Below are 11,522 nucleotides of genomic sequence, written 5' to 3'. Positions count from 1 at the left end.
GAATAAGATGCACTTCATTCAAAACCCCCAACTTATTTGCCGAGACTTATGCGTGTCACAATGTGAAACACAGGCTAATCTTGTTATGCAGGCTATGACTCTTCTTCATGGTCATCATTACCTCATTTGATCGTTGCCTGGTGCTTGTTGCCTGGGTAGTGCCAAATACCTGGTCCTTCTTGGTTTTAGGCAGGAACTCAGACTCACAGCTGCAAAGGCTGCCTGCCTTCAAGCTTCAGTCATGCACAGTGATGTGCTTCAGGGCACTTTCTCCTTTGCTTTATATTCCTCCTCTTGATCCTCGCCTCAATTGCAGCTATTGTCGCAGTTGATCGCAGATGACCTTTCTCAAGGTTTAAGGTTCCTTTTTCAAGGCTTCTGGCTGTTCTACGCTCTGGTCCTCGCCACCTGGTTCAGACATATTCATGCAGACAAAGAACCTCATCAAACCCATTGGTCGTCAACAGCAATCAGCGGCAGCTTAGAATTACAGAGTCCACCATGCCATCGGCAAATCAACCCCGTCCAGCTCCAAGCCCAGCCGCAGCTCTCTGATTTTCTGTATCATATTCCCTTCCCACCTAAGCTCTTGCTCTTCGAATCCGCTGAGCCTATGCACAGTTTTTGCTTCTGCTGCGAGGCCCTTCGCATTCGCCCTTCTCTCTCATTGGAGCTTAGCTGACAGTATAGTCTTACGACAAAGTCGTCCTCCGCATACGTCCGACCGTCTACACCGAATTTCCAAAATACTTACCAATACCGAGCGACTTGCCCTACTCAGTCTTATCGGGCTCGTTCCAACCCATTGAGCAACTCGCGAATTACCATAGCTTCACGCAACAGCCTTTTTTTATCCAGGCGAGCACGCAAGCTTTCAATCACTTTTCTTTGTTCGAAGTAATTGCATCCGCATCGCATATATATATATTGACTCTACTTGTCTCCTCCTGCCAAAAACTCTGTGTTTTACGAGTTAAGTCTCCATGCGTCCCGTCAGTGGTCACAGCTGTTGACATCAATTGTTTGACTTCGCTCTTGGTTCTTGACCGGTGTCGGGTTCATAGATTGACTAGCAACTCCTAGCCCTAAGTTGTCTCCCGTCTAGGAACGGACCCGCCGCCTACCAGCCGGTGCTCGCTCCACCCGAACCGCCCGCCTCCGACTCCATCGATCCCCCAAAAATGTCCAATCCATCAGCAAAAAGCCAAAAAGTAATGGGATGAGCAGGGATCGAACCAGCGACCTTTAGATTAAATGACTGATGTTTGAAGACTTCAGTCTAACGCTCTACCAACTGAGCTATCGCCCCATTAGATACTGTTATCTGTTTACACTTTAAAATATACGGCGCTTCATGTCTATTGGTTGACAAAAACAACAGGCGGTTCTTTGTTCTATTAAGCAAAGAATAGCGCAGAGATGGTGCTCGCATGATGTCGCTTCATTGGCCGGCTAGGCATCTTGAATGGTCCTCGAAAGTTGGTGCGACGGAGTAGGATCATGGTCAAGGTTCTGGGACTGGCGGCCTTTGGAGCGCCCGTTCGAACATTCGACGTTGTTTCGGATCTGCTGGGGAGAAACCTGATCACGGCTGTGTATTTGTAGCTCAGTTTCGTGTCCTCCGTAGCTCGCTGCTTTGTATCAGTGGTATCAGTCACCGAACCGCTATCTAGCGCCTTGGAGCTGGAATGATTATGGGCTTGAACTTTGCTTACATCGGACAGGTTGGCTTTTACTGCGCAAGCCATTGGCATGCAGCAGTTGACGGTTGAATCCAAATCAAAAAGGCATAATGTTCATTATCGAAGAAATAGAACTAGATAATAATGCTAGCTACGGCTGTAGCCCGAACCTCGTCCAGCTCCCCGAGGCCGATGGCACAAAGTACATCGGATCAAGTAATCCCCTTGGCATTGCCGATTCGCTCGTTGGTACAGATTGTTTGTTGTTAGCAAAAAGTAGTTAGATGGCGTTTTCAGCCATCATTGCCCTGCTACTCGCCGCGCCCCTCCCTGACGCAGGAAGAGTAGAAGGCACCTCGGGCCCGAGGACTCGATGAATGGCGCGCATCGTATATCAAGCAGGTCTCGAGCTTGTGGCCCTGAGTATGCTCCAAGGCACGTCGTGACCGTAAATGGACACAGATGTGCATCGTTATATGCACTGCGCCTCATGGAGCAAGAACCGACCGTTTAAGGAATCAATTCTTCAATCCCAGCTTCTCTTAACCGAGAAGCTCAACGTCCAACCCGATAGCTCGCATGAACAGGTTGACGTTTCCAAGTCGTTGACTAGCCATATCGGCCGGAAGCGTCTTGCTGTGTGCGACGGTCTCCATAACACGATCCCTAATAGTAGTTAGCAAGTGATTACAAACACGCAATAATACCAAATCACTTACTTTACGGCGATGACTAAGCGCTGCTGCTGTTCTGGGCTTGCTCCAATACCGATGGCGGCCAAGAACTGCCAAACGTACATATCATCACCAGCATTGATGGAGTGGGGGAAGATCTCGGCAAATGTAGGCTCGAGGGTGTCAAACAGGACATTGAACTTCTCAACCCACTGTTGCCAGTCTTGTTCGCTGGCCTGTCCGGCTTCCTTGACGATTTCAGCCCTGCTCAGAAGCATAGTCAAGATTCCTAGACCAATACGTGTCCGAGCAACGAACTGCACGTGTGTGTGAGTGAGCACCAGTCCAAGAAGACCAATAATGATGTTGAATGGAGCCTCGTTGACGTAGCCCAGGAGACACGGCATCACAGCCTGAGAGAACAGATCGATGGCCTCCCTGATGGCCAAAGACGGCTGAGTCTCACCGGGTGCAGGAAGCGCTCGGCGGACAACATCCAGGTTATCGAGGTTGACGACAATCATGGTGAGAATGGTGATCCGCTGTTCGGGATCGATGTGGCGGAAGATGCGCTCAATAGCTTTCTTGCCCTTGGGGTAAGACAGGAAGGCAATGAACGGATGGGGCGTGTTGGAGTTGGGGACAATAGCCTCCATGACCTTGAGTTCCTGCCATAGCTTTTGATTAAGTCCGCTCAATTTCTGGCGCCTCTCCATATGTGCCTGGATTGCCTCCGCATCGTCCTCATTCGGTGGTGGTGGCATGGTGCGCGAGATGTCCTCCATCTCCATCAACGTGTTGTAGACATTCTCAATGTTCGCCAAGATAGACTTGCGGTCGCTCGGGCTCAGATCCGTTGGTAACTTCTTAGTGGTCTTGCCGCCCTCGGAGCTCTCGGGGCGTTTGATGTTGAGTGAGGGCTTGGGGGCCTTGGCATTTCCAAACGAAATCTTTCCTAGACTACCCTCGATGATGAGCTGCTTATTCTTGGGCTTTGCTTTGGCAGCCTCCACCGCACGTTGCACCTGTTGCTGCATGCGCTGCATGTGGTTGTCCGCGCTTTGGCCGTGCTTCCGAGAATGCCCACCGACGCGATTACCGGTCTGGAGTAGATAAGTCTGCGCGAAGTGACCAAGGGGCTGGTGGGGGTGTTGCCGTGGGGCGCCCCGAATTTGGCTGTACACCTGATAGTAGAAATCTTCCGCCAAGACAGCATCAGAGTCAGTATCCGCCATGTTTCCAGTTTGTGCTACCAATTGCTGTAGCTGGATGCGTGTGATAAAATTCTTGTCTTGAGGAGTCATCAGTCCGTTGCCCTTCGATAGAAGGAAAATCTTATGGTTCCGCTTAGCACGTTTAGCATCTTCCATCAAGTACGCTACGCGCTGTTCTTCCGTAAGGTTCATCAACTGCTGCGGGTTAGTGATCAGCGGCAACTGCGCACTAGGTCCTCGGGAGTGCTGCGGCAGGGGCTGGTGTTGGTAGAGACGTTGCGAGGGCTGCTCCCGCGGTGGGATTGCTTGGTGCTGAAGAGGCGCCATATGTGGAGGCGGACCGTTAGGGTTCTGAAGAGGATTCTGGAGAAGATGCAGAGGAATGTTGGGGGCGTGGGCAGGATGAGGAAACGGCTCTGGAGCCATCGTTTGGGGATGCAGCAAATGGGGCGGCGGCACACCACGTCCAAACTGGGCTTGCAAATATTCGGGCGGCAATTGCGGGAAACCCTCTGGAAGGCCAGGGGGTCTCTGGGGAGGGAGAGGTTCAGAGATCTGTTGTGGCAGAGATACATGCGGTCCGCCGAGTCCCGGCGGGGGAACACCGTGGCCCCGGATTTGCGCTTCAACCTCCTCCAGACTCATCATCTTCTTCGCCTGCGAGACCTGAGGCACCGGTTCCTGTTTACTCGGCAAGCCCCACACACTGGACTTGGCCTGGAGATCCGGAATGTAGCCGGGGTCCGAGTACTTTTCATATCCTGTTCGCTTGGGCTGTTGCAACGTGGTGGCGGTAGTTGTCTGGGTCTCCGTAACGCGAGCGACGGGCGCTTGAGGATTCTTGAGGTTATAGCGGACTTGTTCTTCTCCGATAACCTCTGACACTTGCGCAGTCTTTCCAAAAAAGTCAAAGTCCTTGCCGACAGGAGCGGTGTCCACCTCGCCGAAGGTGTCCTGGTTGAAAGCATCCTGATCATCATCCAGCTGGTCTCCTAGACCATCGTAGGTATCTTCGAAATTGAGACTGCAGTCGTCGAAGCGACGGTCAGCACTATTGCACGCCAAGATACTCAATGACACCGAGAGCTCGGCCATTGAGTGGGGATAGCTTACACGTCGCCATCGTCGTCATGGAGCGCCGCTGCCTGAGCGCGAGCAACCTCAGCAAAGGGATCGGGAGTGTCGAAAATACCCCTCTGGCTGCCCGGGGGAGCTCGGTCCCTGGGAAGGGTTGTGTCGAAGCCGAAGAACGACATATTCGACGGGGAGGTGGATGGGCGAGGGGAGCGAGGTGGGAGGACTCGGGAGATTTAACACTGAACATAATTGTGGTGCGGGATGAAGTCAAGTCACGCTTTCTGCCTGAGTGCCTGAGGCCTGAACACATGCTCACTCATAGGAACAGGTTTTGGAGTTCTTTGATGCAGAAGCCTCTTTATGTGCTTAGCCATAGAAGCTCAGGTCTGACAAGTCTGACAGAAGAGCTGATACAAGTCCGCAAAGACAGTTAATGTTTAATGTCAAGGAGCATGTTACTCGATGCAGAGACTCCTACTGCACTGATCTGCAGGAGGGCTTCGAGTCTCGCCATCAGATCTATACCAGCCCTGTGTGGCTGAACAATAATACCACCACTGTGTATGCTGACCTCCTCTGGAGTAGAGAGGGCAGGTCATTGTCTCAGACTTTGTGGCTGGCATTACAATGAGTGCATACGTATGCTATGGGTCCCGGCCAATGAGATAATCAGAACCCTCAGTTCACTGCTGCTGGAGGCAAAGGTCCTTTCTTTCATCACACCCTCCTCTAAAAGCATAGCAAAGCTTAATTGCTCCTTGATTACAAGTTTATTCCCGGAGATGTCCTTTTGGGATTGCCATCAACCGACTGTAACCCTAAGACGAACAGCGCTCGTCGGTCTATCTTCCGATCTCCGCACTCGGTTGTCGCGTCCCCGAAACATTGAAGGCATTAGCGGACTCACCAAGAACAGGGATCGGACTCAAGGCGTCACCAAAATCATCTTCTCGCGGTCCTAAGAGCTGCTTCTGATATTAACACCTTCGCTCTGAACCGAGCGGTGACCCCGTGCTCCGATAGCACGCCGCTACCGAGATGCCGATACAGGGGAAGTATGCGCGGTATATTCTATTTGCCCTCCTGGTCGGTCTACTCCCTTCTTATCGCTACATTGTAACTGACAGTCTGCTTTATATAGGGACTAGCACTGTTCTTCCTCTCCAGACGCTCGCTCCCCGTCCCCGATAGCTCCGCAACAAAGCTAGGATCTGCCTTAACATCTCCGCCGCCCTCCGATGACCGACCCGTGAACGCATTCGGATACTCGCTCAACCCACAATCGAGCAGCGAGGTAGTGAGATTTGCAGCGAACCATCCTGGCGGCCGTGCCAATGCGACGTTTGTAACTCTGGCACGGAACTCTGATGTTTGGGAGATTGCGCAAGCCATTCGCCAGGTGGAGGACCGCTTCAACCGTAACTTTCACTATGACTGGGTCTTCCTCAACGACCAACCTTTTGATGACAACTTCAAGCGTATCACGACATCGTTGGTATCCGGCACTACGCGCTATGGTGAAATTCCGAATGAGCACTGGTCGTACCCCGATTGGATAGATCAGGACAAGGCAAGGGAAGTTCGGGAAGAGATGAAAGAGAAGAAGATTATATACGGACACTCGGAGAGCTACCGGCATATGTGTCGTTACGAGTCCGGGTTCTTTTTCCGCCACCCTCTGCTGCAGGAGTATGAGTTCTACTGGCGAGTGGAACCCGGCGTCGAGCTATTCTGCGACATTCCCTACGATCCGTTTCTTTTCATGAAGGAGAACGATAAGAAGTACAGTTTTGTGATGAGCATGTATGAGTACGAGGGTACTATTCCTACACTCTGGGACTCGGTGAAGCAGTTCGTGGACGACCACCCGGAGCACATCGCGGAAGGAAACTCAATGCGATTCTTGAGTGACGACAAAGGTGACACCTATAACAAATGCCACTTTGTAAGCGTCCTCTGCCATATAATTTAGTCCAGCTAACACGTACAGTGGTCAAACTTTGAGATCGCAAGCTTGGACTGGCTACGATCCAAAGAATACTTGGACTACTTCAACTCGCTAGACCAGGCAGGCGGCTTCTACTACGAGAGATGGGGCGACGCACCTGTCCACTCAATCGCTGCCGGATTACTTCTCAAAAAAGAACAGCTTCACTTCTGGGACGAAATCTCCTACTACCATATACCTTTCACTCACTGCCCCCGCGATGAACAGCTGCGGATGGACCTCCGATGTAGCTGCGACCCCTCAGGGAACTTTGACTGGAAGGGCTTCTCATGTCAGTCTTACCTGCCGATGCCAGTGTCCCAACTAATCTTGTTTTATCCAGGTCTTTCCCGATACTACAAGACCAACAACATGCCGCTACCCCCGGGAGTAGACGAGTACAGCTGGCTAGCAATCTTCGGAATCTTTGTCGCCCTGGTGGCTATTGCTGCGATCGTGGCAATTGCTATCAACCACCGGGCTCGGAAGCAAGCGCTCCAAGAGGTGCAACACCTGTACCTGCAAAGCCAAACCCTTTGGGATCGGTATCAGAAAGAGAAGCGAGAATGGGAGAGGGAAAGGGTAGGCCGCTCATGGCCCGCATAAGGAAAGGAAAAGTCGTTGGTACTTGGCGTCACGGAATATTCTTACCTTGCTTTGACTTGCATATATCGGCGTTGATGGGCATTCGGGCTATAGAAGGTATGTTGCTTTTTTGCACTGGCCGTACATATTGCGCCAGCTGGGGGTTGATCGAATCGATAATTCTATAGACCTACACATACATACTTGTACATTTGTACCAACATGAGTTATACTATTTCCAATTCAAAGATTGCATCGATACCGTCGCCTGTAGAGGTCTTGGAGAAATTGGACAAGGCACTGGACAAAAACAGGGCTGGTGGTGCTGAGGAGAATGTTGTTTTAAGTTTGCGATTTGCTATAGATAACCTCGAATAGAATGAAATAAGCCGAGTACATTCAGCTTCATAACCCATATCTTCATGATTCCAATCCTTCAGATGATCTAACACCCCCCTCCACCACCCCCGTCACCACCACCACCTCCCCCGCCCCCTCCATCCCCGCCATACCCATAGCTATACCCATGCCCATGCCCGTGCTTGTTCTCCTTCTGTTTCTGGTGGCTGGCGTAGCTGTAGTTCGGGTTGTAGTTGTAGTGCGGTCTAGGGGCTTCCCAGCCAGACCCGGTTGAAGTGTTGCGCGAGTCCCGGAAACACATATTGGCTTTTGCGTCTTCGGCACAGATGTAGGAACTTGGTTCTTTGGGTTGTCCTGTGCGCTCGACGGATGTCTCGGAGTTCCGGCACGAGTGGAAGTGATTGATTGATATGGTGGCTTTGTGGAAGTTGGGGGGAGATGGAAGATAGACTAGGAGGGAAGGAAATGTTGTTGTAGAAAGAGCTAAGTAGGACAAGAAGATGGTTAATTAGATGGTATGGATACAGCGTGTGTATGTTTAATGCACCCGTTTGTTCTGTGATAGATGTCTCAAGGCCGGCTGGCTTCCAAGCTTTATATAGTTGCTACCCATGGAATCTAGAGTATAGGCAGGCTCCCTTACAGTCTGCAACATGCAACATGCAAGATGAATGATCATGTCCATGTGGCTGGCTCAGCCCTGTGGCAAGCAGTGAGCACTGTGTTGCCCCGGTGGCTATGCTTGGGCGGTGCATGGGGACTAATTCGGTAAAGAGTCTTCATGTCATGTCATGACCACGGCCTCAAGGGAAATAAACGACTGACAATAATAGTCTCCGTTGCGCAGTATCTAGATGACTTTGTAAGCGCAGCCACAGTCACAACCTCGATCCTTCCACTCTCAGGTGCTCCCCTCCCCTCCGCTCTCACCAACAACCAACGTCGTCTTTCGTGCTTCATCTTGCAATCCTTTCGTTTCTATTCATGCTTCTATTTGCTGCTACTACTCGCTTATTATTCATACTACAAGTGAGATGGATATGGACAGATTTAGGTCTCGAGGACGGCTCAGAGCTCATCCTCCGCATACAGCTTAGCAGCCTCATGTCTCGTCTCTCCCACATCTACTCTGCTCTGCTTGCCACCGGAAACTCCGCAATATGCAGCTTCGCGGCTCCATATGGAACCAACCTGACTCTCGTCGGCTCCCCGCTCACCACCGGCCTCACTGGCGGAAGCGTCGCCGTACCCAACTCATCCTGCCAGTCGATGACCCAAGCATCGACCCACAAAGCCACTGGTGTTGCTTCACGAGCCCAAATGGGATTTGACAAAGCCCTACCAGTCTCCTGTAGGTGCTCTACTGTCACTGAATCTGGGTCGATAGCGTATCGCCATTCCGACGTTGCATCCAACACCCAGTCCCGAGTCTGTGGCAGTACCTGAGTGGACGGGAGAGGTGTGCGGTCTGTCCAGTTCAAGGGAGGGTGAGAGGCTGGATTGGCATATTCAATATCGAGAGCATAGAGGAGGGGGCCGTAGTAGATGGCCACTGAGTCGGTGCCGTTTCGAGGCTCGGTGACACGGGGTTTCATGTACAGGTTTACCTCAATTGTTTTTGTACCAGTGTCCCTGGGAATGCTGAAGCTTTGAAGAGAGTCCGTGGAAGGGGACAAGGTACGCCATTCACCCTGGCCAACTCGGTACTTGGACCTGGAACTGCCGTCTGAGTTGGAACTGAGTGCCCAGGCAGGGATGCGCACGGAGAAGTCGACCGACGTCTCGGTGGTGATCGTGTATCGAAGCTGCCCATCGAATGGATAATTTGTGTTGCAGGCAATACGCACCTTCTCGCCATGGACTCGAGTGTTCAAAGTCGTGGGCCCCAGTAGTGCATGGACGATATGGTCGGCTTCCTGGCGGACATATGAATTGGCAGTGTACTTGGGATACCCCTGGGCATGGTTGACCGTGCAGCAGGGAAAGTTTGGTTCCAGGCCGAAGGAACTTCCGTACGAGTCGACGTTGAAGAAGGGATCACCGGTGAGGTTCTTCGACCAGGGCTGGTTTGTCTGCTGCACGTATTGGTGCGCCCACCCTGTTTCGCTATCAGTACTTGCCCTTGAGCTTGTCCTTGCTACGGAGAGACTCACATTCGGGGCTTATGGCGGCGGGGAGGGCATTGAATGCAGGACGCTCTGCCATGTCGGCGTACTCATTGATCCCGTACATCCGATATAGATATGCCATGGAGTACATCATCTCCACGGCCATGCATGTTTCTGATCTAGAACGCTGGTTATTTACCTCACCCGCTTGTTAACCACACTACAGGTCAAAGATTGAACTTACCCTCTCTGCGGACTGGTGCCACCAAGATGCTCGTCGCCGGTAATACTACCTGCACGGGTTAAATGATACTTCTCCGTCCACCGCACCGCATTATCAGTCTGGTACCGGAGAGCCTCATCGCGCGTCATGCGGTAGAGTACAGTTGGATACCGGAATCCTGAGGTAAAGCATGAGTCATCGTCATGACTGAGCCTTTCAAAGAGTATACGCACCCTGCGCGAGATTCACACCATGGGTAAAGCCACTCGTCTTGAAATCCGGCGTACCCACCGTGGGAAAGACGCCCTCGACAAAGAAGGTAGTCCAGTCTCTCCCTCCTTTTCTTCCACCCGCAAACATCAGCTCCATCGTCTCCCAAATGATATCCTCCAGACCCCGAGGATGGTTCTCATACAGCCACTGCAGAGCAAGCGGAAGTTCGTGCGTTCTGGACACACCGAAGCCATATGGATCGAAGTTGTCGCCCTCGCTTATATCTTGGAGTAGTCCGGTAAAGTTGTTCTGCAGCATGTTATGCGCAAGAGCCGTGAATCTGTGCATCGCTGCTACGATCCGATCCGTTTCAGACGGGTCCGCTTCAGCATATTGCTATCATCGTCAGTACAGGTATTCCTCCCTCATGAAGTGTTCTTACCACCAGCGCAAAGCACAGCAAACTCCTCGCCCAGATACCCCGTGTTTGCCTCGTGCTCTCCGGACCAAGCCAGCCATCTTCAGCCTGGTGGTCCAGCGTATAATCCAGAAATGCCTTGGCCTGCTTCTTCAACCGGGCATCATCCAGCGTGTACGCTAAGGGAACGATATAGTTGAACCAATACGGCGCAGCTTCGTTCAACTCGCTGTACTCGTATGTGCCCCCCAGCCATGTCGAGTCTGCAACATACCGGTAGAAATCGAATAGATGGCCCGGCAATGCTTCCGCGGCAAGCTCGAGCTGGTCCTTGAGCCAGCCGGATGCTTGGATCGATCCTAGCAGGAATGGATCGTACTTGAAGGGTGCTAGCATTCCCGACAATGGAACTGTAAATATAAGCAGCCTAGTCGCCTTCATAGTTCACCCCCTACCATGAGTAGGTGGATGAGCTGAGGAAGGTACGTATCTCTATATACCAACGGTGCCGCAGCAACCGTCGGCTCTGGCCCGGTGCATACAACGGACAGGCTCCGGCAGATGCCCCGTTGCCGTTGTTACGTTGTTCCTTTACAAACTTCGAGGATAGGAAGCCAATTTAAGAAGGAGTGACGTGGATACCTGAAGGGATTTAATTCACCACATTCACCTCAAACCGTAGATTCAGCCTGCACTATCTAGCACAACCTACTGCCATCACCATGGCTATACCCTCCGTGGTACCCTTCACATCCGCCCCAGCGCTTCTTGTGGTCTTTCATTTTCTGGCTTTCCTATTCCTAATTGCTACTATATGTGTGGACTCGAGTTTGTGTTAGGGTTGTAGCGCGGCTTTGGGGCGGACATTGGGGCTAAGGGGGCGTTGCTGGGGTCTTCGCGGAAGCACATTTTTGTGAAGAGATTATGTAGGTAGGCTATTGAATATCTTTGGATCGAGCGTAAGAAAGTAACTGGTACGCG

General features: G+C 51.8%; 4 protein-coding genes and 1 non-coding gene across 5 annotated transcripts; 2 read left to right on the top strand and 3 right to left on the bottom strand.

Annotated features, from left to right (window-relative positions):
• Positions 1 to 1,215: 1,215 nt before the first annotated feature.
• On the bottom strand, positions 1,216 to 1,309 carry BDW74DRAFT_t138. The gene has a single exon. It is a non-coding gene; the product is annotated as a tRNA-Phe (tRNA).
• A 470-nt stretch (positions 1,310 to 1,779) lies between these two features.
• On the bottom strand, positions 1,780 to 4,868 carry BDW74DRAFT_154158 (deadenylation-dependent mRNA-decapping factor PAT1). Its single transcript, XM_073724634.1, has 3 exons — positions 4,684 to 4,868; positions 2,402 to 4,594; positions 1,780 to 2,348 (listed from the first exon to the last, which is right to left on the bottom strand). The coding sequence occupies exons 1-3, from the start codon at positions 4,824 to 4,826 to the stop codon at positions 2,225 to 2,227; spliced, it is 2,460 nt and encodes an 819-aa protein (XP_073583293.1). The 5' UTR covers positions 4,827 to 4,868; the 3' UTR covers positions 1,780 to 2,224.
• Positions 4,869 to 5,353: 485 nt separating this feature from the next.
• BDW74DRAFT_154156 (glycosyltransferase family 15 protein) lies at positions 5,354 to 7,368 on the top strand. Its single transcript, XM_073724633.1, has 4 exons — positions 5,354 to 5,733; positions 5,789 to 6,592; positions 6,638 to 6,926; positions 6,978 to 7,368. The coding sequence occupies exons 1-4, from the start codon at positions 5,686 to 5,688 to the stop codon at positions 7,238 to 7,240; spliced, it is 1,404 nt and encodes a 467-aa protein (XP_073583292.1). The 5' UTR covers positions 5,354 to 5,685; the 3' UTR covers positions 7,241 to 7,368.
• Positions 7,369 to 8,312: 944 nt separating this feature from the next.
• Positions 8,313 to 8,658, top strand: BDW74DRAFT_26484 (uncharacterized protein). The gene has a single exon (XM_073732356.1). The coding sequence runs from the start codon at positions 8,361 to 8,363 to the stop codon at positions 8,610 to 8,612; it is 252 nt and encodes an 83-aa protein (XP_073583291.1). The 5' UTR covers positions 8,313 to 8,360; the 3' UTR covers positions 8,613 to 8,658.
• A 45-nt stretch (positions 8,659 to 8,703) lies between these two features.
• BDW74DRAFT_178662 (uncharacterized protein) lies at positions 8,704 to 10,937 on the bottom strand (the record flags this gene model as incomplete). The annotated part of the gene is made up of 5 exons (XM_073729251.1): positions 8,704 to 9,677; positions 9,733 to 9,866; positions 9,932 to 10,088; positions 10,144 to 10,519; positions 10,566 to 10,937. The coding sequence occupies 5 exons, from the start codon at positions 10,935 to 10,937 to the stop codon at positions 8,704 to 8,706; spliced, it is 2,013 nt and encodes a 670-aa protein (XP_073583290.1).
• Between the last annotated feature and the right edge of the window lie 585 nt (positions 10,938 to 11,522).

The sequence above is a fragment of the Aspergillus multicolor genome (genome assembly GCF_047715735.1).
Source record: "Aspergillus multicolor strain CBS 133.54 unplaced genomic scaffold BDW74scaffold_14, whole genome shotgun sequence".
NCBI lineage: Eukaryota > Fungi > Ascomycota > Eurotiomycetes > Eurotiales > Aspergillaceae > Aspergillus > Aspergillus multicolor.
The sequence above is the reverse complement of the archived record's forward strand: the minus strand, read 5'-3'. Positions and strand labels throughout refer to the sequence as shown.

Excerpts from the sequence above, each read along its gene's own strand:
- BDW74DRAFT_154158 (XM_073724634.1), bottom strand. The coding sequence starts at position 4,826 with ATGTCGTTCTTCGGCTTCGACACAACCCTTCCCAGGGACCGAGCTCCC. Across the intron at positions 4,595-4,683 it reads CATGACGACGATGGCGACGT|TCTCAATTTCGAAGATACCT; the intron begins GTAAGCTATCCC and ends CGACGACTGCAG. Across the intron at positions 2,349-2,401 it reads CGCTTAGTCATCGCCGTAAA|GGATCGTGTTATGGAGACCG; the intron begins GTAAGTGATTTG and ends AACTACTATTAG.
- BDW74DRAFT_154156 (XM_073724633.1), top strand. The coding sequence starts at position 5,686 with ATGCCGATACAGGGGAAGTATGCGCGGTATATTCTATTTGCCCTCCTG. Across the intron at positions 6,593-6,637 it reads CCTATAACAAATGCCACTTT|TGGTCAAACTTTGAGATCGC; the intron begins GTAAGCGTCCTC and ends TAACACGTACAG. Across the intron at positions 6,927-6,977 it reads TGACTGGAAGGGCTTCTCAT|GTCTTTCCCGATACTACAAG; the intron begins GTCAGTCTTACC and ends TGTTTTATCCAG.
- BDW74DRAFT_26484 (XM_073732356.1), top strand. The coding sequence starts at position 8,361 with ATGTCATGTCATGACCACGGCCTCAAGGGAAATAAACGACTGACAATA.